Below are 23210 nucleotides of genomic sequence, written 5' to 3' on the forward strand. Positions count from 1 at the left end.
GTGACCCCTCCTTGGGTTTCCGAGGCAGTATCACTACAGAAGTAGATTGCCCAATCTTCCTTCCGAGGAGTGGCTGGTGGGTTTGAACCACCAGCTTTCTGGTCAACAGTCAGATGCCTTAGGCACTATGCCACCAGACCTCCTTTTTTTGTTTGTTTTTTGTTTTTTGTTTTGATGCACAACAGAACAGAATGCTGTCTAGTCCTGCACCACCCGCGTGATCAGTTGCAGATTGGACCCATAGGGTTTTCACTGGGCAGTTTTTCAGAAGAAAAAGGCCTGGCCTTTCTTCCAAGTCTGTAAACTCCACTGACATGAGTGGTGGCTGCGCATGAGGTGTGTGACCGGGCATCCAAACCCAGGTCCCCTGCATGGAGGAGTAGAGTTCTACCACTGACTCACCTCTGCCCCCTTGCAGGGCGTGGCCAAAAACCCAAACCAAACACACTGCCATAGAGTCTGTTCCGACTCATAGCAACCCCCATTGGGTTTCCAAGGCTGTAAATCTTTACAGAAGCAGGTTGTCTCATCTTTCTTTCACAGAACTGGTGGGTTCAAACCAGCAACCTTTGTTTAGCAGCTAAATGCCTTGAGCGTTATGCTACCTGAGCTCCTTTGCAGCGTGCTGAGGGCCCAGTAAATACCATTCATGGTGTCTTCAATCTGTGTGTGTGTGTTGGTTACCCAGTGTTCTCATCGGGCACCTGTGATTTCAATAACTGGCAAGGTCAGCTCCCCACTAGGGCTTCACCTGAGTTTTAAAAATCCCCTACAGTTCCTAAAAAAAGTTAAACATAGGATTACCGTATAACCCAGCAATCCCACTCCTAGGTATCTTCCCAAAAGAATTAAAAACAGGCATCTAAACAAAAAGTTGTCCACAAAGGTGACTGGCAGACCTAGTCACAGTAGCCAAAGGGTAGACACAACACAAGTGTCCATCACTGGATGATGGATAAACTCAATGTGGTCCATCCAGAAAATGGAATATTGTTCAGCAGTAAAAAGGAATGAAGTACTGATACATGTTACAACGTGGATGAAACCTCAAAAATAATGTGCCACGTGAAATAAGCCAGTCACAAAAGGTCGCATATTGTATGATCCCACTTATGTGAAATACGTAGACTAGGCAAATGTAAAGTGACAGAAAGCAGATTAGTGGTTGCCTAAGGCTTGGGGCTGACTCAGCAGCAGCTAACAACAGTGGGACAGTGGGGCTTAGGAGAGGGGCTGACTTTAATGAGTGTGGGGTTTGCGTTTGGGGTGATGAGACATTCTGGACGAGCTAGAGGTGATGGTTGCACATGGTGAATGTACTAAATACCACTGAATCGTGCCCTTTAAAATGGTTACTTTTATCTTACATGACGTTCACCTCCATCAGTTTAAAACAAAGGCTCCCTTGGTCAGTCAGCATGCTAGCTGCCTGGGTCTCCTCCGCAGCTTGCCTGGGTGGACTATGCAAAGGGATTTGGGGTGGGGGCTGTGCAGCTGACCATCTGCACCCACCCGCCCCACTCCGGCCAGGTGTTTCTGAAGGAGCTAGAGAGACAGGCCCTGCAGGAGACACTGCACCGGGAGGTCATGCGTAAGATCCTGCTGCTACAGAGCTGGTTCCGGATGGTTCTGGAACGCCGGCATTTCCTGCAGATGAAGCGGGCAGCCATCACCATCCAGGTACCATAGGACGCCCCCAGTATGGGGGGGACATCCAGGGTCACCGACACCCAGCCCTGACCACACATCCTACCCTGTCAGGCTTGCTGGCGTTCCTACCGGGTCCGGCGAGCACTGGAGAGGACACAGGCAGCCGTATTCCTTCAGGCTGCATGGAGGGGCTATCGGCAGCGGACAGCCTACCAGCGCCGGAGACAAAGCATCATTCGCCTACAGAGCCTCTGCCGGGGCCACCTGCAGCGCAAGAGGTGAGCAGAAGATTCTGGAACATTCTGGAATGTTCCAGAAGCTGAGACCAGAGAATTTCCTGAAATACTAGGAGGCCATCCTGGAGGCTAGGTGGACTGATGGGGCCAGAGGACATCAGGTGGCAGGAACTAGGAAGCCTCAGGTTGGCCAGGGACCTCCTGCACCCCGTCCATCCTGGGCCAGTCAACAGAACACCTTGATTCAAGGTTGAGGGAAGGAGTGCTCAGATTCCCCACATACACACACACACACACACAGAACCCTAGGCATTTGCCGTGTTCAGACACCCTACCAGGTGGACAGCGGGGCTCCTACTGCTGTGCAGGCATCCATAGGCTCTGAGACCAACCCTCCTCCCCAGCCTGCTCCCCTCCTGACCACCCAGTGACCCCTGACCTCGCAGCCTCTGCCAACATGCAGACTCAGGACTCTGCCACAAAGCGAGGTACCAGCTCTGGCACTGACCACACACACAAAGACCCTCTCAGAGGGTTCACCAAGGATATAGACCCAGACAACCAGCCTCTGAAGTAATACCAGGGGTCTACCTACAGGACCCCACTCCAGAGCCGCACTAACGAGCATCCCTCCCCCAGAACAATGAGCCAGGCCAGGCCCAGAGCAGCAGCAAGGGGCACTGCAGTGCTCTGTCCTGGTCAAGGTCACCTTCCAGTTTCCCTCTGACCTTGCTGACCAGCGCCCAGACAAGTCTTGGAGATGGGTAGATACTGGTGTCTGAGTCAGGGCCTTCTCTTTCCCTCTCCCCCACAGCTTCAGCCAGATGGTCTCGGAGAAGCGGAAGGCAGAAGAGAAGGAGAGGGAGGCACAGTTAGCCGCAAGGGAAACCACTGTGGAGACCAGCGGGGAGCAGGAGCTCGGGCAGACGGTGTCTGAGGACCATGAGCCCCCAGCTGTGTTGGAGCCTGAGCCACAGCCAAGCGACAGGCCCCCTGCAGCAAGCTCCCACCCAGAGGCAGAGACCCCAATTCTGGAGAAGCCCACCCCTTCCCAGAAACCGCCAGCCGAAAGTCACGAGAAAGCCCCCAGCAGCCGCGAGAAGCGTGAGTCCCGACGGCAGAGGGGCCTGGAGCATGTGAAATTCCAGAACAAGCACATCCAGTCCCATAAGGAGGAGAGTGCCCTTCGAGAAGCTTCTGGAAGGGCAGGCCCAGAACAGAGGGAGAACCTTCCAGAAGATCAGACGGAAAGCAGGGAAGAGGGCATCCCCTCAGACACAGGACTGGAGGCTGAGCGCATGTCCCCCACAAAGCCATCCCTGGAGGTGTCACAGGCTGTGGCAGCCAGCGAGACTCCCAGGGATGCCCAAGAGGGCAGCCCAAGGCCCAGCCGCATAGAGCGACCCACCAGCCTGGCCCTGAACGACAGAACCAGTACCCCAGAGACTCCCAAGGACAGGAGCAGGCCAGGCACCAGCCCCCGGGACCGGCCTGAGAGCCCCGGCAGCTCGGCCCAGATCCAGCGGTACCGCGACACCGATTCAGAGCGCCTGGCCAATGCCGTGGAGCTGTGGCGCGGCAGGAACCTCATGACCGCCAAGCCCTGTGCCGTGCTCAGCCAGTCGCTGGACCTCAGCGAACGGCACCGGACTGCCCTCACGCCTACAGAGTAAGCCCGGCACCTGCCTGTGTCTGTGCCCTGGGGACTGTTGGTCAGGGTAAGGAGCAGCAGGGGGCCTGAAAACTCTCAAGCAGCTCCACACTCAAGAGGTATACCAGGTATATGGGTGCCCCAAGGAAGAGGGAGTGGGAAGGGGCAGGTGAGAGGCTGAGAGAAGATAAGGCCCAGCCCAGGACGCTGAGCCCTATGGAAATGGCATACTGTGGTCTCACAGGAAGCCCCCAGCCCAGCAGGAAGCAGCCCTTCAGGGTGAGGCCCTAAGTCCCCAGACTCAGAGCCCTCTGTCTAGGCCTCAGTTTCCTCATCAGTGAACCAGTTGCCAAAGTGCAGTGAGTCCATGTGGGTCAGAGTAGAACTGCTCCAGAGGGTTTTTAATGGCTGATATTTAAAACTGGTGGCATAGTGCCTAAGGCACTTGACTGCTAACCAGAAGGCTGGCGGTTCAAACCCACTAGCAACTCCTCAGAAGGAAGATTGGGCAATCTACTTCCATAGTGATACCACCTCAGAAACCCAAGGAAGGGTCGCTGTGAGTCAGATCCAACTCAATGGCAGTGTGTTTGGGTTTTGGATGTTAAAAAAAAAAAAAAACTAGGTTACCAGGCCTTTCTTCCAAGGCATCTATGGGTGGACTTGAAACTCCAACCTCTCAGTTAGCAGCTGAGTGCGTTCACCATTTGCACCTCCCAGGGACTCCCCCAACCAGTGAATGGGGGTTCATTGTGCTTAGAGGGGCACAGCTCTCAACAGGCTATGTCTTGACACATACTAAGTGAAGTACCACAGAGTCTAAGTCTCCAGCCCCGTGTCCCAGAGTGGCTGGTTGAGCCGGGAAAAGAACAGTTGGAGGAACCACGTGGGCCTTCCAGGGAGACGGGCTTTCCCCACCTGGGAACTGCTGGCATTTAGTTCCAGATCATTCTCTGGCCTGAGGGCCATCCTCTGTACTGTAGAGCTACGAGCAGCTTCCCTGGCCTCCAACCCCCTGATGTCTGTAGCACTCAGCCCTAATCCTGTCTACCACAAATGTCTCCAGACATTGCCGAGTGTCCCCGGGGGTCAGAATTGCCCTCGGTAGATGACGCCCCTGGGTTAGGGGATTTCACTGACCCCTAGAAGAATCAGTTCCATTATCATCTGACCTCCTCAAGTCTTAAGGTGCTGTATACATTTAAACCCACCACTGAGTGGGAAGAAGAGATCACAGAAGCTGGAAGATCCCCCTGGTTTATACCATCTAACCCATCAGGAAATTACTCCATTGCACAGTGCGAGGTAACGGTCGAAATCAAATTTGTTTCCAAATCAATGATACAGAAGTTCTCCACCTCAGCACTATTAACATTTGATTCCAGAACATTCTCTATGGTATGGGCTGTCCTGTGTACTGTAGGGTACTGAACAGCATCCCTGGCTTCTACCCACTCAATGCCAGTAGCAACCCCTAATCATGACACTAAAAATACCCCCAGACACTACCAGCGTCCTCTGGGAGCAGAATCCGGGTGACACCTGTAACCCTAGGCCTTGCTTCTACAAACATAAGCCCATTTCTGTGGCCTTGCAGGGAGAGGCGGATTTCCTTATCCACAAGTGACGTCTCCAGCCTCCTGTCTCCCACCAAGACCCAGGTATGTTCAACAGTGACCACATCCCCTCCCGGACTGCACAGCCCTTCACGGAGGGACGTTTGGTGGCCATGGAGGGTGCACAGCAGGATCTAGCACTCCCTCTGCTGACCTACCCATCCCCTTGCAGTCCTTCGTCGAAACCATGGATGGGGAGCCCAGCTCCAAGAAGCTGTCGATCCAGAAGAAAAAATCGGGTGACTCAGCCTCCGTCACAGACGCAGGGCTGTCCCCGGGCCAGCAGGCCGATTCCAAGTGAGTGTGGGAGGCAGCGGGAAGGTGAGGGTGGCCAGGGTCGCTCCAGGCCTCACGCAGGATGACAGCCTGATCCCCCGCATCACTTGCGTGGACTGAATATAATTGGGCAGTTGTCTTCTCTACACGTCCCCACAGTGGCTTGTGACCACCTGCCAGTGCCTGGACTGGCTAGAGCGGCATGGCCAAATCCAGTGAAATGACTACAGCCGAGACCTAGTTCCAGCTGAGGCCACCTCCTCTGGGCCCACAGACAACCAAAAGCAAAGCCACTGCTGTCAGGTCACCTCCGACCCACAGTCACCCCATGAGTATCAGGAGAGAACTGTGCTCCATGTGGTTTCCAGTGATGATCTTCCAGTAGATCACCAGGCTTCTCTTTCAAGGTGCCTCTGGGTGGATTTGAACCACCACCCTTTCAGTTAGTACCCAAGCACTTAATAATTCACACAACCCAGGAACTGCCAATAGGTATCCAAAAAACCCATAGCCATCAAGTCGATTCTGACTCATAGCAACCCCCATTGGGTTTCCAAGGCTGCAAACTTTAGCAGGAGATTTCCCTGTCTTTCTCCTGTAGAGTAGCTGGTAAGTTTGAACCACCAACCTTCTGATTAGCAGCCAAATGCCTTACCCACTACACCACCAGAGCTCCTTACCAATAGGTGTACCAAACCAAGTATCAAACTTGTGGCCACTGAGTCGATTCCGACCCATTGCAACCCAGCAGGACAGAGTAGAACTGCCCTGTGGGGTGTCCAAGGCTTTAATGTTTACAGAAGCAGACTGCCACATCTTTCTACCACAGAGTGGCAACCTTTCTGTTGAGGGCTTAACCAGTATACCACCAGGACTCCAGACCAATAGGTACAAAACCAAACCCACTGCCGTTGAGTCAATTTCCTTATCCACAAGTGACGTCTCCAGCCTCCTGTCTCCCACCAAGACCCAGGTATGTTCAAACATTGCAATCCTATAGGCAACAAGTTTGGTTTTGTACCAATAGCTGTGTTGTTGTTAGGTGCCGTTGAGTCAGCTCTGACTCATAGTGAACCCTGTGTGCAACAGAACAAAACACTGCCCTCTCCTCCACATCCTCACTATCTTTCTTGTGCTTAAGCCCATCATTGCAGCCACTGTTGACACACTGTTGACACAGTCTCTCATTGAATGTCTTCCCTTTTTTCACTGACCCTCTACTTTACCAAACATGGTATCATTCTCCAGGGACTGGAGCCTCCTGACAACATGACCAAAGCAAAGTCTAGCCATTCTCCCTTCTAAGGAGCATTGTGGCTATATATCTCTTCCAAAATGGATTTGTTCATTCTTGTGGCAGTCTGTGGTATTTTCAGTATTCTTCGCCTACACTACGATTCAAATGTATCAATTCTTCTACAGTCTTCCTTATTGATAATCCAGCTTCTTATGAGACTATTGAAAATACTATGGTGTGGGTCAGACGCACCTTTGTCTTCAAAGTCACCTCTTCGCTCTTTAACACTTTAAAGAGGTCTTTTGCAGCAGACTTATCCAGTACGACACGCTGTCTTATATCTTGACTGGTGTGTCTTTGGGTATAGACTGTGGATCCGAGTAAAATGGAATCCCAGATGACTTCAATCTCTTTTTCATTCATCGTGATGTTGCTTGTTGGTCCAGTTGTGAGCATTTCTGTTTTCTTTATGTTGAGGTGTAATCTAATAGGCTGCAGCCTTTAATCTTCATCAGTAAGTGCTTCCGGTTGTCTTCACTTTGAGCAAGCAAGGTTGTGTCTTCCGCATATGGCAGGTTGTTAATGAGTCTTCTTTTGATCCTGATGCCATGTTCTTCTTCATATAGTCTGCTTCTTGGATTATTTCCTCAGCATAGAAATTGAATAAATATGGTGAAAGCATACAACCCTGGTGCACTCCCTTCTTGGTTTCAAACTGAATAGTATCCCATTGTTCTGTTCAGACAATAGGCTCTTGATCTATGTGCAGGTTCCTCATGAGCATAATTAATTGTTCTGGAATTCCCATTCTTTGCCATCTTGTCCATTATTTGTTATGATCCACATAGTCACATGCCTTTGCATAGGTCAGTAAAACACAGGTAAGTATCATTCTGGTATTCTGACATCTGAATGGATGTCAGAAGAGACTCTGAAGCTTGCTCTTCAATGTAAAGTAGCTAAAATGAATGGAATAAATGATGAAAGAAAAGAGCTTAAAAGATTTCAAAAGACAGCTCAAGAAGACAAAGTATCATAATGAAATGTACAAAGACTTTGGAGTTAGAAAACCAATAGAGAAGAAAACACTCAGACATTTCTCTGCTGAAAGAACTGAAGAAGAAATCAAAGCCTTAAGTTGCAATATTAAAGAATTCTGTGGGCAAAATACTGAATGATGCAGGAAGCATCAAAAGAAGATGGAAGGAATTCACAGAGTCATTGTAGCAAAAAGAAATTGTTGACATTCAGCCATTACAGGAGATAGCATATAATCAAGAACCACTGGTATTGAAGGAAGAAGTCCAAGCTGTACTAAAGGAATTGGCAAAAAACAAGGCTCCAGGAATTGACGAAAGACCCATTGCGACGTATCAACAAATGGATGCAGCATTGGAGGCACTTACTTGTTCATGCCAAGAGATTTGGAAGACAGCTACCTGGCCAGCTGACTGGAAGAGATCGATATATGTGCCCATCCCAAAGAAAGGTGATCCCACACAATGTGGAAATTATCTAACCATATCACTAATAGCACATGTAAGTAAAATTTTACTGAAGATAATTCAAAAATGGTTGCTGGGGTATGTTGACAGAGAAGTGCCAGAAATTTAAGCCAGATTCAGATGAGGGCATGGAACCAGGAGGTACAGGGATGGTTAATTTTTATCTCACATTTCCACTGTGAGTGATTGAAAACAATTATCCTCAAGTCAGCCTCAACTCCTGGGGACCTCATGTGCATCAGAGTAGAATTGTGCTCGCAGGGTTTTCAATGGCTGGTTTTTCAGAAGTTGACCCCTCTGGGTGGACTTGAACCTCTAGCCTTTCAGTTAGCAGTGAGCACATTCACCATTGCGGGCCCCAGACAGATGGAGTCTATTTAGCTCTTCCTGGAATTAAAACCAGCTCCACACTTACACCCCTGGAGACTCCCCCTGGGCCCTCAGATAGAAATGCTGGGTGGAGGCTTTGTCCCCTTGAAGCCCCTGTGAAAACGTTCCATATGGTTCCATCATAGAACAGAGAATGGCACACAGGACTAATGAGCTCTGATTGAGAACCACCAGTGGGGATGTAATATGGAAGGCAGTGAATGGAGCTCCTTACCACGGAGAGCCTCAGTCTTCTGGTCCCAGGGATAGCAAGCTGGCAGGGATGGTGTTCTGGTTACTTGGTGTGGCTCTGACAGGAGTATACCACAAATGGATGGCTTTCACAAACAGGAGTTTGTTTTCTTATAGTTTTGGAGGCTAGAAGTCTGAGTTCAAAGTGCCAGGCTCTTGGGGCTGGGTAAAAGCCTCCCAGCCTTGAGCTTCAGCTCTGCCGCCTGCTCCTAGCCCACTAAAGGGGGAGGCTTTTCTTCATTCAGACAGCTGCTGGCTGCTGAGGCTGACAAACCCAAGGTCAACAAGTAAAAAGGCATAGTCCTAATATTAACAAACAACATGACAGGCCACTAGTTCAAGTCCAGCAAAAGTCCCAAGATGGGCAGGGCATGGCAGGCTGCTGAACGACTTGGCTACATGCAGGGTTCAGGCGTGCCAAAAAGCTGGAGACCTGCCTGAAAGTTGCTTCTTTTATGCTTCAAGCAGCCCTCATCCCTAAAGCAGCCACTCAGCTGCTCTGGTAGATTCCACCATGAAGTTGATTACCAATCTCACCATGAGGAATAACTACATCCAGCCACTCAACCAGGCCCAGCCAAATTGACACATAACCTTTACTACCACAGACGGAGATGACGAGGGAAGGGCTTCAGCCTGCAGGAAAATGTTGGTCAACCTCACTAAGGACTTGAAAGTTGGCAACACATAGAAGGGACTCAGGCCCTCTTCAGGTCATGCCTGGGGACAGGGCTAGAAACTCTGGGGTGAGGAGAGATGCTGCTCCTGGGGCAGTCACAGGAAGGGTGGTCACACGAGGCCAGCACTCAAGTAGCTATGATGGCAGTGCCCAGGTGGCGCCATCCACCCTGCAGGCGGCCTCCTTACCCCAGGCTCACAGGGAGCCGGCTGCCTCCCAGATGGGGAAACTGACACACAGGGCACCCCCATCTCCTCCTCAGAGTAGTCATTACCTGCCATGAGATGAGTCCATCCTCATTGGGAGAGCTATTCCTAGCCATGGCCCTGGCCACCACCACCTCCCACCAGATTGGCCCCACCCCTGCCCCACTGCAGGCAGTTGGACCCCCCCCCCCAGAAGCAGTGCTGGGGTCGGGATGCTCAGCACCTGCTTGCAATGTAGCTGAGTGTCTGCACAAGCCTTACCCTGGGCTCCCCTTCCTCTTCTAATCACAGAAATGACACCAGTTCACTGAGGGAAATTAGACATGAGGACTGTGTGCCAGGAAAGTAAGGGTCGCTGCCGTCTCTCCCCAGTCCCCTTGTGAGTGTCCTGGGACTACCAAACAAGTGACCATAAAGTGGGTGGCCGAGAACAGTGGGCATTCATCCTCTCACAGCCCTGGAGGCCAGGAGTCTGGGATCAGGTGTCGGCGTGCCACACTCCTCCAGGCTCCAGAGGAGAGGCTCCTTCCTCGTCTCCGCAGCTTCTGATGGCCCCAGCTACCCCTGGGCCCGTGGCTGCCTCACTCCAGTCTCCCTCCATCACCATGTGACCTTCACCCCTGTGTATCTCTGTGTCTTCTCATCTTATGAGGACATTGGTCATTGGAGTTAAGGTACCAGATAATCCAGAGTGATCTCATCTGAGAGTCTCAACAAATAACATCTACAAAGACCCTTTTACCAAACGTTCTATGGCAGCCGTAGCAAAAAAAAAAAAAAAAACGCACAACTGGGTGTGCATTTAAAGACAGAAATTGATCTCACGATTTTAGAGTCTGAAACTCTAGGTCAGGCTCTCGGCCGGGTCAGTTCCTTCTGTGGGCCTCTCTCAGCTTCTGGTGTCCCCAGCAGTCTTCAGTGTTCCTTCGATTATAGACAGTCTTTGCTTGGCATCTGGTGTGTGTGTGTGTGTCCCTTTTCCTAAGATGTCGCTCAGAAGGGACTAGGTTTAAGACCCACCCTAGTTCTTTATGACCTTGTTAACATTAAAAAAAAAAAAACATGTTTCCGAGCAAGGGTACATTCACGAGTACAAGGATAAAGACTTTGATCTATCTTTTTTAAGGGACACAGTTTAATCCATAACACCAAATAAGGTCACATTCACAGGTTTTGGGGGCTAGGACATAGATCTATCATGGGGGTGGGAATCATTCTTTCCCAAAAATATGTTCAAAGAAAGCAAGTGTCCTAAGGAACATTCTGTGGTATTTCTTCTAAAACAGATTTTTCAGTCTTCTAGCAGTCCATAGCATATTCAATACTCTGTGTTTTTTAAGATAACTTTTTTTATGATTTTGCTGAAAGTTTACACAGCAGATTTATGTTCTCATTTGACATTAGTGACATTAGTTAAATTTTTCACAACATGTCAGCATTCTCTTTAATTGCCTTCTGGTGGTTCCGTTTCCTGCACTCTAGTTCCCCTGACCCCTTGTCTTCTCATCTTTGCTGTAGAGCAGTTGTTCACCTTTTGGTCTCCTCTATAGCTGGCTTTTTAGTGGAGCACCATACCCATGAGTAACATTCTTTATTTCGTGGGCCAATCTGTTATTCCTCTAAAAGGTGACCTCAGGTTTAAAGAGTATCTCAGAGTGACAGTCTCATGGAGTCTTATAGTCCCCACTGGTCCAGTAAGTCTGGACTTTTTAAGAATTTCAGTTCTGTTTCACATTTTTCTCCCATTATGTCAGGGTCCATCCACTGTGGCCGTGATCAGAACGGTCAGCAGTGGTAGCCGGGCACCATCTAGTTTTTCTGGTGTCAGGGTAGATGAGGCCATGGCTCCTGTAGGCTGTTAGCCCTCTGGACCAGTTTTTTCTCTGGGGCTCTGGTTTCCTTTATATTCAGTCTTCTTGGCCAACATCATAATGCATCAAATCTTCTGCCTTCCCTTTTCATCATCCATTCTCGCTGTGTATAAACATGTGAGGGAGCAGGGGATAGTGCTATTATTTTTATATGAAAATAAGGTGAAACTCTAACTTCCATTAAGATTTAGCATTTTGCTTTTTCAGGTAACTCACATCAGTTCTTACAGATCCACCTTATTTTTAGCAGCATTCCATCCCATCGATAGTAAAGACAAGACTCATTCTGTCGTTAGTAAGGCAGCCCTTTCTGCTCTTTAGGAGAACATTCCAAGGGGCCCTGAGGTGCAGTGGTTAAGCACTTGGCTGCTAACCAAAACATCAGCAGTTCAAACCCACCAGCCACTGTGCAGGAGAAAAAATAAAGCAGTCTGCCTTCATAAAGATTTACAGCCTTGGAAATCCTGTGGGCAGTTCTACTCTGTCCTACAGGGTTGCTATGAGTTTGAATCTGTTCAACAGCAATGAGTTTGGGTTTGTTTGTTTCGTATGAAGCATCCACTTGGGCAGTGGTGGTTAAGTGGCAGAATTCTCTCCTTCCGTGTGGGAAACCTGGCTTCGATTCCCGGCCACCGCACCTCACGCCCACCCACCACCCTCCACCTCTGGGGGCTTGTGTGTTGCTGTGATGCTGAGCAGGTTTCAGTGGAGCTTCCAGACTAACACGAACAAGGAAGGAAGGCCTGGCCGTCTGCTTCCCAAAGCCCTGAGGATCCCAGCAGTCCAGTCTGTAATGGCTCGTGGGCATGGCGCAGAACCAGGCAGCACTTCATTCCACTGTGCACGCGGTCGCCATGAGTCAGAGCCAACTCGACAGCCACTCAGAACCACCACAGATCACGCATCCAAGCTGCCCTGCTCAGAGGAAGGTCCGACTTCATGTCCACTTCCATTTCCTGAGGCATAAGAGGGACCGCTCACCTTCTTCTGCAGGTCTGCATTCAAGAGGCTCTTCCTGCATAAGAACAAGGATAAGAAGTACAGCCTAGAGGGCGTGGAGGAGGCGGAGAATGCAGGATCTGGGCACGCTGGGCTGGAAGCTACAACCACCAAGAAGAATCTAGAAGGTCAGGCCCCGTAGCCTCCGGGCCCTAGGGTTAGAGCCTCCAGGGACCCTGAGGACATTGACCAGGAACTGTAGCCCGCATTCAAGGGCACAGAGTGCTCCTGGTTGAGGTCCTGGTTCTGGGCAGTCAATAGACACTCTGCACTCTGCACTCTGCACTCCGCACCCACCTCACTTGCTGTCCTCCCCTCCCACAGCCCCCTCCAGCCACCAGCAGCGCCACTCAGCAGGAGAGAAGCCCAGCAAGGAGCCAGGAGGCAAAGGGAAGAAGAACCGGAACCTCAAGATTGGTAAAATCACGGTATCAGAGAAGTGGCGAGAGTCAGTGTTCCGCAAGATCACCAACGCGAACGAGCTCAAGTACCTGGACGACTTCCTGCTCAACAAGGTGGGCCCGGTGGGGGTGGGGGTGGGGGTGGACAACAGACCCCAAGCCAGGCTCTCCATCAGCCCTACTGCATCGAGCATAGAAAATGCAGGTCCAAATTCCAATACACAGAAGGTTCCAAAAGCCAAGCGTTTGTTCTTAAGTTTGGCACGATTTGTTTTGGCAACCCTGGGTGATGCAATGCACTCAAATGCTGACCAAAAGGTTGGCAGTTCTAGCCCACCTAAAAGTACCTCAGAAGAAAGGCCTGGCAATCTGCTTATGAAACATCAGCCATTGAAAACCCTCTGAAGCACAGCTCTTGGGTGCACATGGGGTAGACATGAGTCTGAGTCAACTCAAAAGCACCTGGTTTAGTGTTTTGGCAAAACCTGATCTGGGCTCATGGGAGAGAGTTTGTCGTTCACCTTTCTCTCAGTATGAGTTTTCATGTTTATCTGCAAACTGTCACTGAGCGTTAGTCTCAGTTACCTACAGCTGCTGTAACACAAATACCCATATAGACATTTATCATCTCACAGTTCTGGAGGCTGGAAGTTGGAATTCTGGGCATCACCAGCAGCATGCCTTCTCTCTCAGCTCGAAGGAAAGAGTCTGCCTTTTCTTTTCCAGCTTCTGTAGCCCCAGGCCTTCTATGACCTTACAGCCTCCCGTGATGTCTTCCCCTTGTGTGACTCTGTTTCTGTGACAGTTCTCCCTTTTTATAAGATACCACTTCGAAGGGATTGGGTTTATTTCCAAACGAGTTCATGTTCACAGGTACACAGGGTTAGGACTTGATTTTTGTTTTGTTTTGTTTTGTTTTCATTTTTATTGTGATTTGGGTGAAAGTTTACAGACCAAATTCAATTTCCACACAGCAGTTCATCCGCATTTTGTCTCATGACATTGACTGCAATTCCACATAACGTAAAAACTCTCTTCCCACTTCTTCCCCATAGTTATCTCTTCCCTGTGTCCTTCCCTCCCATGCATTTTTTTTTTTCAATTTTCATTGTGATTTGGGTGAAAGTTTACAGAGCAAATTCAATTTCCATACAGCAGCTCACATATACCTTGTCTCATGACATTGACCACAATTTTACACAATGCAGTAGCTCCCATCCCACTTCCTCCCCATAGTTAACCCTTCCCTGTGTCCTTCCCTCCCGTGCACACCTGCCCTCCTAGCTGTCTCCCCATGCATACACAGCCCCTCTATTCTCCCATGATTGATCACTCCAAGGAGTGTATCTACCTAATGTAAATGTTAACTCATATGCCTGTCTTTTTTTGGCTGGAAGCCACAGGAGTGGAGTCAATTCCAGACCCAAAGGGCAGCTAGGGGCCACAATCTCAGGGGTTTCACCAGGGTCTATCAGACCAGCAACCCTGGTGTCCCCCCCCCCCCATTTTTTTTTATTTTTTTTTTAAATGATTTGAGTTCTGTTCCACATTGTTCTCCCACTATCCAGGATCTCCTACACAGATCCCCCTCCAAGTGGTTGGCAGTGGTAACTGGGCACCACCTAGTTCTTCCAGTCTCATAGTCGTATAGGCTGAGGATCACGTGGTCTACCAGCCTCTTGGACTAATTGTTTCCATGCATCTTTGGTTTCCTTCATCCTTCTTTGCTCTGGATGAGGAGAGACCCATCGTTGCATCTAGATGGCCGCTTACAAGCTTTTAAGATCCCAGTCACTATTTGCCAAAGTAGGATGTGGAACAATGTTTTTGTGTAGTATGTTATACCAGTTGAGCCTGATGTCCCCTGCAGCCATGGCCCGGAGCCCACAGGTCCAACTACTCGTTCCCTCTGGGTAGCTGGCTATGACCAAGAAGTGTCTACAGCCTTGTCCCTTGTCAGCTCTATTATATACCTAGGAATTCTTATACAAGATACAAATACACTTGTTAGAAACATTGTATGCCAACCCTATATATGGTCTTGGGCCCACTTCTCCCTGCATAGACATACCTGATCATTGAATATATCTTCTTGGGGGACACAGTTAAACCTGTAACAAGCATATCCCATGTAAATAAGCATGGCCAGTACTCGGGGGTGTCCCCCACCCCGTCTGTAGGTAGACACTCAGGATGATTCCTACAAATAGCACAGCACTGGAGAGTCTGCTCAGTGACAAGAGTGTAGGAAGGCCGAGCGGTCCAGGTCCAGGGCCCTGCAGAAAGCAATTGTAGTTATCAGGTGCTCTTGAGTCAGTTCCAACTCATGGCAACGCCTTGTGCAACAGAATGAAATACTGCCCGGTCTTGCGCCACCTTCGCAATTGTTGCTATGTTTGAGCCCGTGAAAAGACCCAGGCTGTTTGATGAAACTCCAGCCTGAGCATGGCTGGGAGATCAGGCACCTCTGTGGGCTGCAGTGAGGACTCGAGTGAAGCCGTGGTTCTCAGCAAGGGCGATTCTGCCCCCAGGGGGTACAATGTCGGGGGGGAAGGGGGGGGAGTTCTGATTGTCAGCAGCTGAGAGTGGGGCATTGCTGCTGACATCCAGTGAGTTGAGACCAGGGATGCTGCTCAGTGCCCTGGACAGCCTCCACCGCACATCGAGCTGGCCCACGATGTCAGTAGTTTTAAACTACTTGCCTTGAGTCGACGCCAGCTCGCAGCAAGCTTGCATGTGTCAGGGGCGTGTGTCAGGGTAGTGTTTTCAATGGCTGATTTTTCAGAAGGAGGTCACCAGTCCTTTCTTCCAAGGCAACCCAGGTGGTCTTGAACTCCAGCCTTCTGGTCAACAGCCAAGCACTTCACCGTTTGCACCACTCCAGGGCCTCCATATGTCTGGTAAAGAGTTTAATGTCCAGAATATACAAAGATCTACAACAGAACAACAAAAGGACAACTAACACAATCAAAAAATAGGCAAAGGACTTCAATAGACATTCCACCAAAGAGGATATACAGATGGCCAACAAGCACGTCAACAGTAATCGTTAAAAAAAAAAAAAAAGAAAACCAGCTGCCGTTGAGTTGATTCCAGCTTATGGGGCCCCGTGTGTGTCTAAGTAGAACTGTGCTCCCAGGGCCCCCAGGGGCTGACTGTTCAGAATTGGATTGCCAGGCCTTCCTTCCAAGGCACCTCTATGTGGATTCGAACCACCAACCTTCCAGTTAGCAGCTGAACACATTGACCACTAATTTGCATCACTCAGGGATTCCACTGATAGCTTAAATCCCATGACCAATTTAGGGTCCCCTTGAGCAAGCGGTGGCATGTGACTAGCTTGTCCCCTCCTCTCAGATCAATGACCTGCGCTTCCAGAAGACACCCATCGAAAGCTTGTTCATCGAGGCGACTGAAAAGTTCCGCAGCAACCTCAAAACCATGTACTCTGTGCCGGTGAGCAGCCCCTCCACATAGCCCATTGCTCGGCCCCCTTCCCTTCCTGAATCGAGGCTGCGGGCTTCCCACACACACATTGGCTCACACGCCCACGGTGCCTCCTTCCAGAACGGGAAGATCCATGTGGGCTACAAGGACCTGATGGAGAACTACCAGATAGTAGTGACCAACCTGGCGGCCGAGCACGGCGAGGACACCAACCTGGTGCTCAACCTCTTCCAATCCCTGCTGGACGAATTCACCCGCCGCCACTCCAAGAGCGACTTTGAGGCCACCAAGGTGGGCCCTGGGGCAGACCCATCACCCCCTGCCAATGCCCTGGGTGGCTACTCTCCTTCATCAGGGCCTCTGGACAGGGGTATGGGATGGAGATCGGGGTGCCTGTGCTCCAGCCCACACCCTATGGGGAGGCGAGATCTCTGGATGTGGCTGGGGTTACTGAGGGGCTTGTCGGGACACTGCTGTCCCGGCTCCAGCGGACAAGCCTCTCTGCCCTCTCCCCACAGCAGAGCAAGTCCGAGAAGAAGAAGCGGAAGCAGGAACGTGCTGTGAGTGTGTGTCTGCCCTAAGGGGCTTAAGTCCTAAGTCCTCGATGATGCTTGGTCCTGAGGCCACAAGCTGGGGTACAGGGTGCTGGGAAGAAGGGGCCCCACTTAGCCACCATCCCCTGTCCACCCTCAGGTGCAGCAGCACAATGGGCACGTGTTCGCCAGCTACCAAGTGAGCATCCCCCAGTCGTGCGAGCACTGCCTCTCCTACATCTGGCTCATGGACAAGGCCCTGCTGTGCAGCGGTGAGCACCCCATCACCAGGCCCCCTGCATGGCCCCCAGCCCCACCATGGGGCCCCTGACCTCCTACCACATATCCCCAGAAACCTTACCCACCCCCATCACATGCACCCAAACCACCCACTGCACATCCCCCATCTTCACTCTATAACCCCAACTTCCCACTGCATGTCATCTCACCCTACTCATGTACCCCAGCCCCCCACCACACACATCCCACCCTACTGTATGTCCCCCAGCCCTTCCACCATACATACCCCAGACCCCCCCACTGCATACCTGACCCCCACTATGTACCCTCAGACTCCCCATCATGTCCCCAACCCCCATTGTGCACCTTAAACCCCTGCTGCATCCCCAGTCCCACCACACCTCTAAGCACCCACCATGTACCCATGACCCCCAACTATATAGCTCCCAATTCCCCACGCATGTCCCCTACCCCCACAGCATGCCTCCAAACCTCACCATGTGCCCCTCAACCCCCAACACATGCCCCCTGGCTCCCAACTGATTCCCTTGCCCCCACCACTTGCCCCCAGCCCACTGCTGACCCCCTTGTGCCCCCGGCACCCCCACCATCTGTGACCTTCTTTGTGGCCTCGTAGTGTGCAAGATGACCTGCCATAAGAAGTGTGTGAACAAGATCCAAACCTACTGCTCCTATACGAGTGGACGGAAGGTGAGGACATCACAGATGATGCCCGTTCCATCCAGGGCAGGTGCCTGGAGAAGGCTGTATGAAGGAGATGTGGAGGAGAGGCGTGCTCAGCAGGGACAAGTGGGGGTGGGAGCTGTAGAGGGCTAGAGCTGCTTCCATAGTTGCAGTTCCCACGTCTAGCTGCACCCCACCTTTGTCTGCCCCCCACATCCCTCTTTCCATCCAGATCAGGCCTGCCCATGTGTACATGTGAGACCCTGCCTCTGCTCCTTACTCCTCTAGGGGAACCTGGAGTGGGGAGAGCCCCCACTAAGCGCATGAGCTAGGTCACTGCTGTAGGGACCAGGAGATCCTTCCCCAGGATCCCCACTGAGGGGCAGAAGGATGGAGTTTACAGAGGTGGCTCCTTCATGCAGAAGGAGCTGTGGACGACATGCCCCATGCCCACCTGCACCCCACCCCCACACTGCAGGTGGAGCCAGGCACAGAGCCAGGCCACTTTGGTGTGTGCGTGGACAGTCTGACCAGTGACAAGGCCTCGGTGCCCGTTGTGCTGGAGAAGCTTCTGGAACATGTAGAGATGCATGGCCTGTACACCGAGGGCCTCTATCGAAAGTCAGGGGCCGCCAACCGCACGAGAGAACTCCGGCAAGCGCTGCAGACAGGTGGGGTCGCGGAGGAAGTGGGCTCGTGGGTGGGTGGGCACTGTGGACAGGACTGGTGGGTGTGGTGAGCAGCTGAACATCACAGGTGGGCGGGACTTGAGGACAGTAGGCACTGCACACCATGGATAGGTAGGTGTGTACAAGTAGTCACGTCTTGCTCTCCTGGCTCTGCCCCCCACCCTTGCCAGAACCCACAGCGGTCAAGCTAGAGAACTACCCCATCCACGCCATCACGGGGGTCCTAAAGCAGTGGCTGCGCGAGCTGCCGGAGCCTCTCATGACCTTTGCCCAGTACAACGACTTCCTCCACGCCGTAGGTGAGTCCCTGGGCCACCCCAAAACAGGGCTGAGAGCCTAGGCTGAGGACCCAGCTAGGGGCCTGGGGACCAGAGGTGTAGCAGACAGGGTGGAGCTGGGAAGAGGGTGGGACTGGGTAGGCGTAGGGAGGGCTTGGAGGGGCTGGAAAGAGGCGGGGCCTGGGGGGGGCCAGGGCATGCCATCTTAGCTGAGCAAAAGAGGTGGCAGTGGGGCGGGGCTCGTGGGGCGGGGCTCGTGGGGCGCCTTGTGAGGGCCCGCAGGGCGCTGAGCCTTACACCAACTTTCTGCAGAGCTGCCCGAGCGGCAGGAGCAGCTGGCTGCTATTTACGCTGTACTGGACCATCTGCCCGAGGCCAACCACAACTCCCTGGAGCGGCTTATCTTCCACCTTGTGAAGCAAGTGTCCCCCATGTCCCCACCCCGGGTGGTCTAGGGCTCTTTCCACCTTCCTGCCTACTCAGGACAGGGCCGTATGGGGGAGGGGACGCCAACAGCCTTTGAACATTCCCCACTGCTGAGCTGTGGGTAGTCCTTTTCTGAGGGTAACCCCAGAGGTCACGTCCTGGCACAGCTCCCTGGCTTTGGGGATGCTGCCCTTCATGCAGCCCGCCCCACAGGGTGGCTTTGCTGGAGGATGTGAATCGCATGTCACCTGGAGCCCTAGCCATCATCTTCGCACCCTGCCTGCTGCGCTGTCCTGACACCTCGGATCCGCTGACCAGTGTGAAGGATGTGCTAAAGATCACCACGTGAGTCCCTGCCCGCCTCACACTCAACCCAGAGGACAGTCCTCTGCTGGGTGTGTCCTCTGTACAGAGAAAAGTCCACAAGGAAAGACAGGCATGGAGAAGCCCAGGAGTGGTCGGTCCCCAAGCTGCGGGACTGTAGCTTTGGTGTTACACAGCATTTGCAAGGCCCAGGGGGAGGGTCTCCAGGCTGGCCCCTTACCCCTGCGGCCCTGGCTGTGTCTGAGGTCCCCTTCATGGCTTCGCACACAGGTGTGTGGAGATGCTGATTAAGGAGCAAATGCGCAAGTACAAAGTGAAGATGGATGAGATCAACCAGCTGGAGGCCGCAGAGAGCATTGCCTCCCGTCGCCTCTCACTGCTGCGGCAGAACACTGTGAGCTTGTGGGGGGCGGGGGTGGACAAGGGCTCCGGATGAGGGAGAATGGGGGCAGACCCGGGGCTGGGGTTCTAGGGTTGGAAGAGTGGGTGAGGTGTGGGGGGCCTACGGACAGTGGGCTAGAGGGAGTTGGTGCTGGATGGAGGGTAAGGGGGCCAGGCTGGATGGGGAAGGGCTGGGGGTATGGAGGCCAGGGGTCTGTCTGAGAGGCACTGGGGATTGAGTCAGGGCTGGGCAGCAGCCAGGGAACCAGGTCAGGAGTCTGGAGAGCCAGGGTTGAGCTAGGGGCAGGGGTAGGCTCAGCTCTGGGCTGCCTAGCTGGGAACCTCAACTCTTCTTCTGTCCATCAACCCCATCCAGCCCCACATGTCTCCCTCTGCCCCACAGGGGGGCAGTACCCCCAACCAGTGACTCAGTTTATCATCATCAGCCCAGTGCTGCTGGCCAGACCCTGCCCACAGGAGAACCTTTCCACAGCAGCAGGGTTGGTGGGGGGTGAGAACGCTCTGCCTGGCCAGGCAGCTGGCTCAGTCCCCTGCCTTCATCTCTCCCCCAGCCGTGGCCTCTCAAATTGGGGTTCTCATCTCCTTACGAGGGGGTCCTGGTATGTACGAGCCTGGGGACTGCGGTGCATGCCTCCCCCACGTGCGGTGCAAGCTGAGCTCCCTTGGGTCCTCGTAGGCTAAACTGCACCCTAACCTTCCAGAAGTGCATGCTGGGAGCGGCCCCTTGCCACCCCTGGAGAAGGGACATTCAGCCCCCCCATATCACAACTAACCTTACCAACTGCTCACACCCTCCTCCAGCCACCTCTGGCACTAACCCCACCTACCAAGCACTGGCCATTTGCCAATGGTTAAACTGTTGGCTGAAAGGCTGGCAGTTTGAAGCCACCCAATGGTGCTGTGGAAGAATGCCTAGCAATCTTCCAAAAAGTCACAGCCTTGAAAACCCTGTGGAGCGGTGCCACTGTGCACACTTGGGCTCACCACGAGTCGGAATAATCAACCTGACAGCAGCACCTCTTCTAGAACAAGAGCCCCAAAGCTCGGGCGAGCAGCAGTGGCCTGGAGGAGCTGGGGGTACTGCCTGAGGAGGAGGTGGTGGCGGCAGCTGGCGACGATGAGGACCGCGAGAAGGAGATCCTCATGGAGCGCATCCAGTCCATCAAGGAAGAGAAGCAAGTGTCCTGTGGTTGCCAGGGCAGCTGGTGGCAGGCTCCATCCCCGTGGGCTGGGGTTCCCCACTGCCCGGACTGCCTAACCCTGTGCCTGGCCACAAGGCCCCAGCGTGGCCCACGGGGAGAGCAGGAGCAGTGCTCAGCTTTTTCTTTTACGTCAGTCTCAGCTAGGGCAGAAGATTGTCACCCAAATCAAAGGGCAAGGGGACGCTGTTAAACGCAATACTGGGGAGTCCCTGAGTGGGACGAACAGTTACGCACTCAAGTGCCAACCAAAGGTTGGGGTTTGAACCCATCCAGAGGCACCTGGGAAGAATGGCCTGGCAATGTAATTCCATAAAGATCACAGCCAAGAATCCTCTAGGGGAGGGTGATATGAAATTACATTTCAAAGAGGGGGGCTACCAGGTCCTTGAGTTAACACCTTAGGTTTGCATACTTTACAAACAACTGATAGTAAGAAGTTACCTAAAGTGAATTCTGAAAGAACAGGGGAGGAAGAGGATCTCAAGAAAAATCATACCCTATCATAGCCAGGTAGCATAGTGGCTAAAGCACTTGACTGCTAACCAGAAGGCTGGCGGTTCAAACCCACCAGCCACTCCTCGGAAGGAAGGTTGGGCAATCCTACTTCCGTAGTGATACTGCCTCGGAAACCCAAGGAGGGGTCACTATGAGTCAGGGCCGACTCGATGGCACATAACAACAACAACATCATAGCCAGGATCAGGGAGAGAGACCAAGATTCAGACCCACTACAGTCAGAGCCCCTGGGTGGGGCAAAGCACTTGGCTGCTACTAACCAAAAGGTTGGCGATTTGAACCCACCCAGCAGGAACCACGGAAGAAATGCCTGGTGAACTGCTTTCAAAAGGCCACAGCCATAAAAACCCTATGGAGCAGTTCTCTGACACTTGGGGATGCCATTAGCTGAAGGGACTTGATGGCAACTGGTTTGGTTCTGGTTTTCCCCTGAAGTCTGCATAAACCAGTTTAAATGTTCAGGCACAGTACTCACTTCTGTGTGAGTTGATTTTGAAAAGAAAACACAAAAGTGATGCCACAACAAGCAGCAGAAACTGGGCTTGGGAAGGGAGTGGGGACAGTACACGCGAAGGGGTTGCGGGCTCAGGATTTGGGCGGGGCTGGAGCATGCCTTCGGGTGGGGGCGGGGTCTGGCACTTTCCTCTGGGCAGCCTTGAACTCTGGCCCTTTGCCCCGCCCTCAGAGAGGACATCACCTACCGGCTGCCGGAGCTGGACCCGCGCGGCTCAGACGAGGAGAACCTAGACTCAGAGACGTCGGCTAGCACAGAGAGCCTGCTGGAGGAGCGGGCTGGGCGGGGGGCTGCGGAAGGTCAGTATTAAGGTAGCGTGCGCTTTTTCCTTCCCGTCCGCCCAGGCGAGGTGGGGCTGCAGCACGGAGCTGCTCTGACCCCGCCGTCTGTCTCCCAAGGGCCCCCTGCGCCTGCTCTCCCCTGCCCCGGCTCACCCGCCCCGAGCCCCCTCCCCACGGTGGCCGCGGTGGTGGCCGCAGCGGCAGCCCCTCCACGACGCAGGCCGTCGTCCTTCGCGACGGTCCGAGTGAAGACCCCCCGGCGCACGCCCGTCATGCCCATGACCAATATCAAGCTGCCGCCCGGCCTGCCTGCCCACCTGACCGGCTGGGCGCCCGGGACCCGCGAGTCCGGGGTCCTTGTGCGGCGCCGTGAGCCACCCGCCCGCCGCCCCGACCTGGTGCACTCGGTGTATGTGGCACCCGGCGCCGAGCTGCCTGTGCAGGCTGTCCCGGAGGCCCAGGACCAGGAGGAACGGCCTACAGGTGCCAAGCGGAGGTACTCGGACCCCCCGACATACTGCCTGCCCACGGCCCAGGGCCAGTCCAACAGATGAGGGCTGCAGCTGGCCAAGCCCCGGCGTCCAAAGACAGCCTAGTGCGGATCTACTGGGCCTTCGGGACACGATAGAGCCAGTCCCTGGCGCATTGCTTCAGCGCCAGCAGCGGCTTTCTAGAAGGATCCAGGAGAGTTCCACCAGTGTACAGCAAAATGTGCACCGGCATAGC

General features: G+C 52.9%; 1 protein-coding gene across 1 annotated transcript in view; it reads left to right on the plus strand.

Moving 5' to 3' along the window:
- The window catches only part of MYO9B (myosin IXB), a 90267-nt gene extending 67229 nt beyond the window's left edge, over positions 1–23038 (plus strand). The window contains exons 19-39 of the mRNA XM_007945457.2: positions 1531–1680; positions 1762–1928; positions 2701–3555; positions 5135–5198; positions 5326–5450; positions 12542–12675; positions 12872–13062; positions 16306–16404; positions 16516–16686; positions 16914–16955; positions 17089–17200; positions 17806–17879; positions 18331–18523; positions 18712–18840; positions 19132–19237; positions 19459–19590; positions 19840–19963; positions 20523–20570; positions 20998–21150; positions 22379–22502; positions 22602–23038. Coding sequence (XP_007943648.2) covers positions 1531–1680; positions 1762–1928; positions 2701–3555; positions 5135–5198; positions 5326–5450; positions 12542–12675; positions 12872–13062; positions 16306–16404; positions 16516–16686; positions 16914–16955; positions 17089–17200; positions 17806–17879; positions 18331–18523; positions 18712–18840; positions 19132–19237; positions 19459–19590; positions 19840–19963; positions 20523–20570; positions 20998–21150; positions 22379–22502; positions 22602–23038 — 3630 coding nt within the window. The remainder of the gene's footprint in view (positions 1–1530; positions 1681–1761; positions 1929–2700; positions 3556–5134; positions 5199–5325; positions 5451–12541; positions 12676–12871; positions 13063–16305; positions 16405–16515; positions 16687–16913; positions 16956–17088; positions 17201–17805; positions 17880–18330; positions 18524–18711; positions 18841–19131; positions 19238–19458; positions 19591–19839; positions 19964–20522; positions 20571–20997; positions 21151–22378; positions 22503–22601) is intronic.
- Positions 23039–23210: the final 172 nt, after the last annotated feature.

This window comes from Orycteropus afer, unplaced genomic scaffold (assembly GCF_000298275.1).
Source record: "Orycteropus afer afer isolate SDZICR_OR568_19922 unplaced genomic scaffold, OryAfe1.0 scaffold00136, whole genome shotgun sequence".
Taxonomy (NCBI): Eukaryota; Metazoa; Chordata; class Mammalia; order Tubulidentata; family Orycteropodidae; genus Orycteropus; species Orycteropus afer.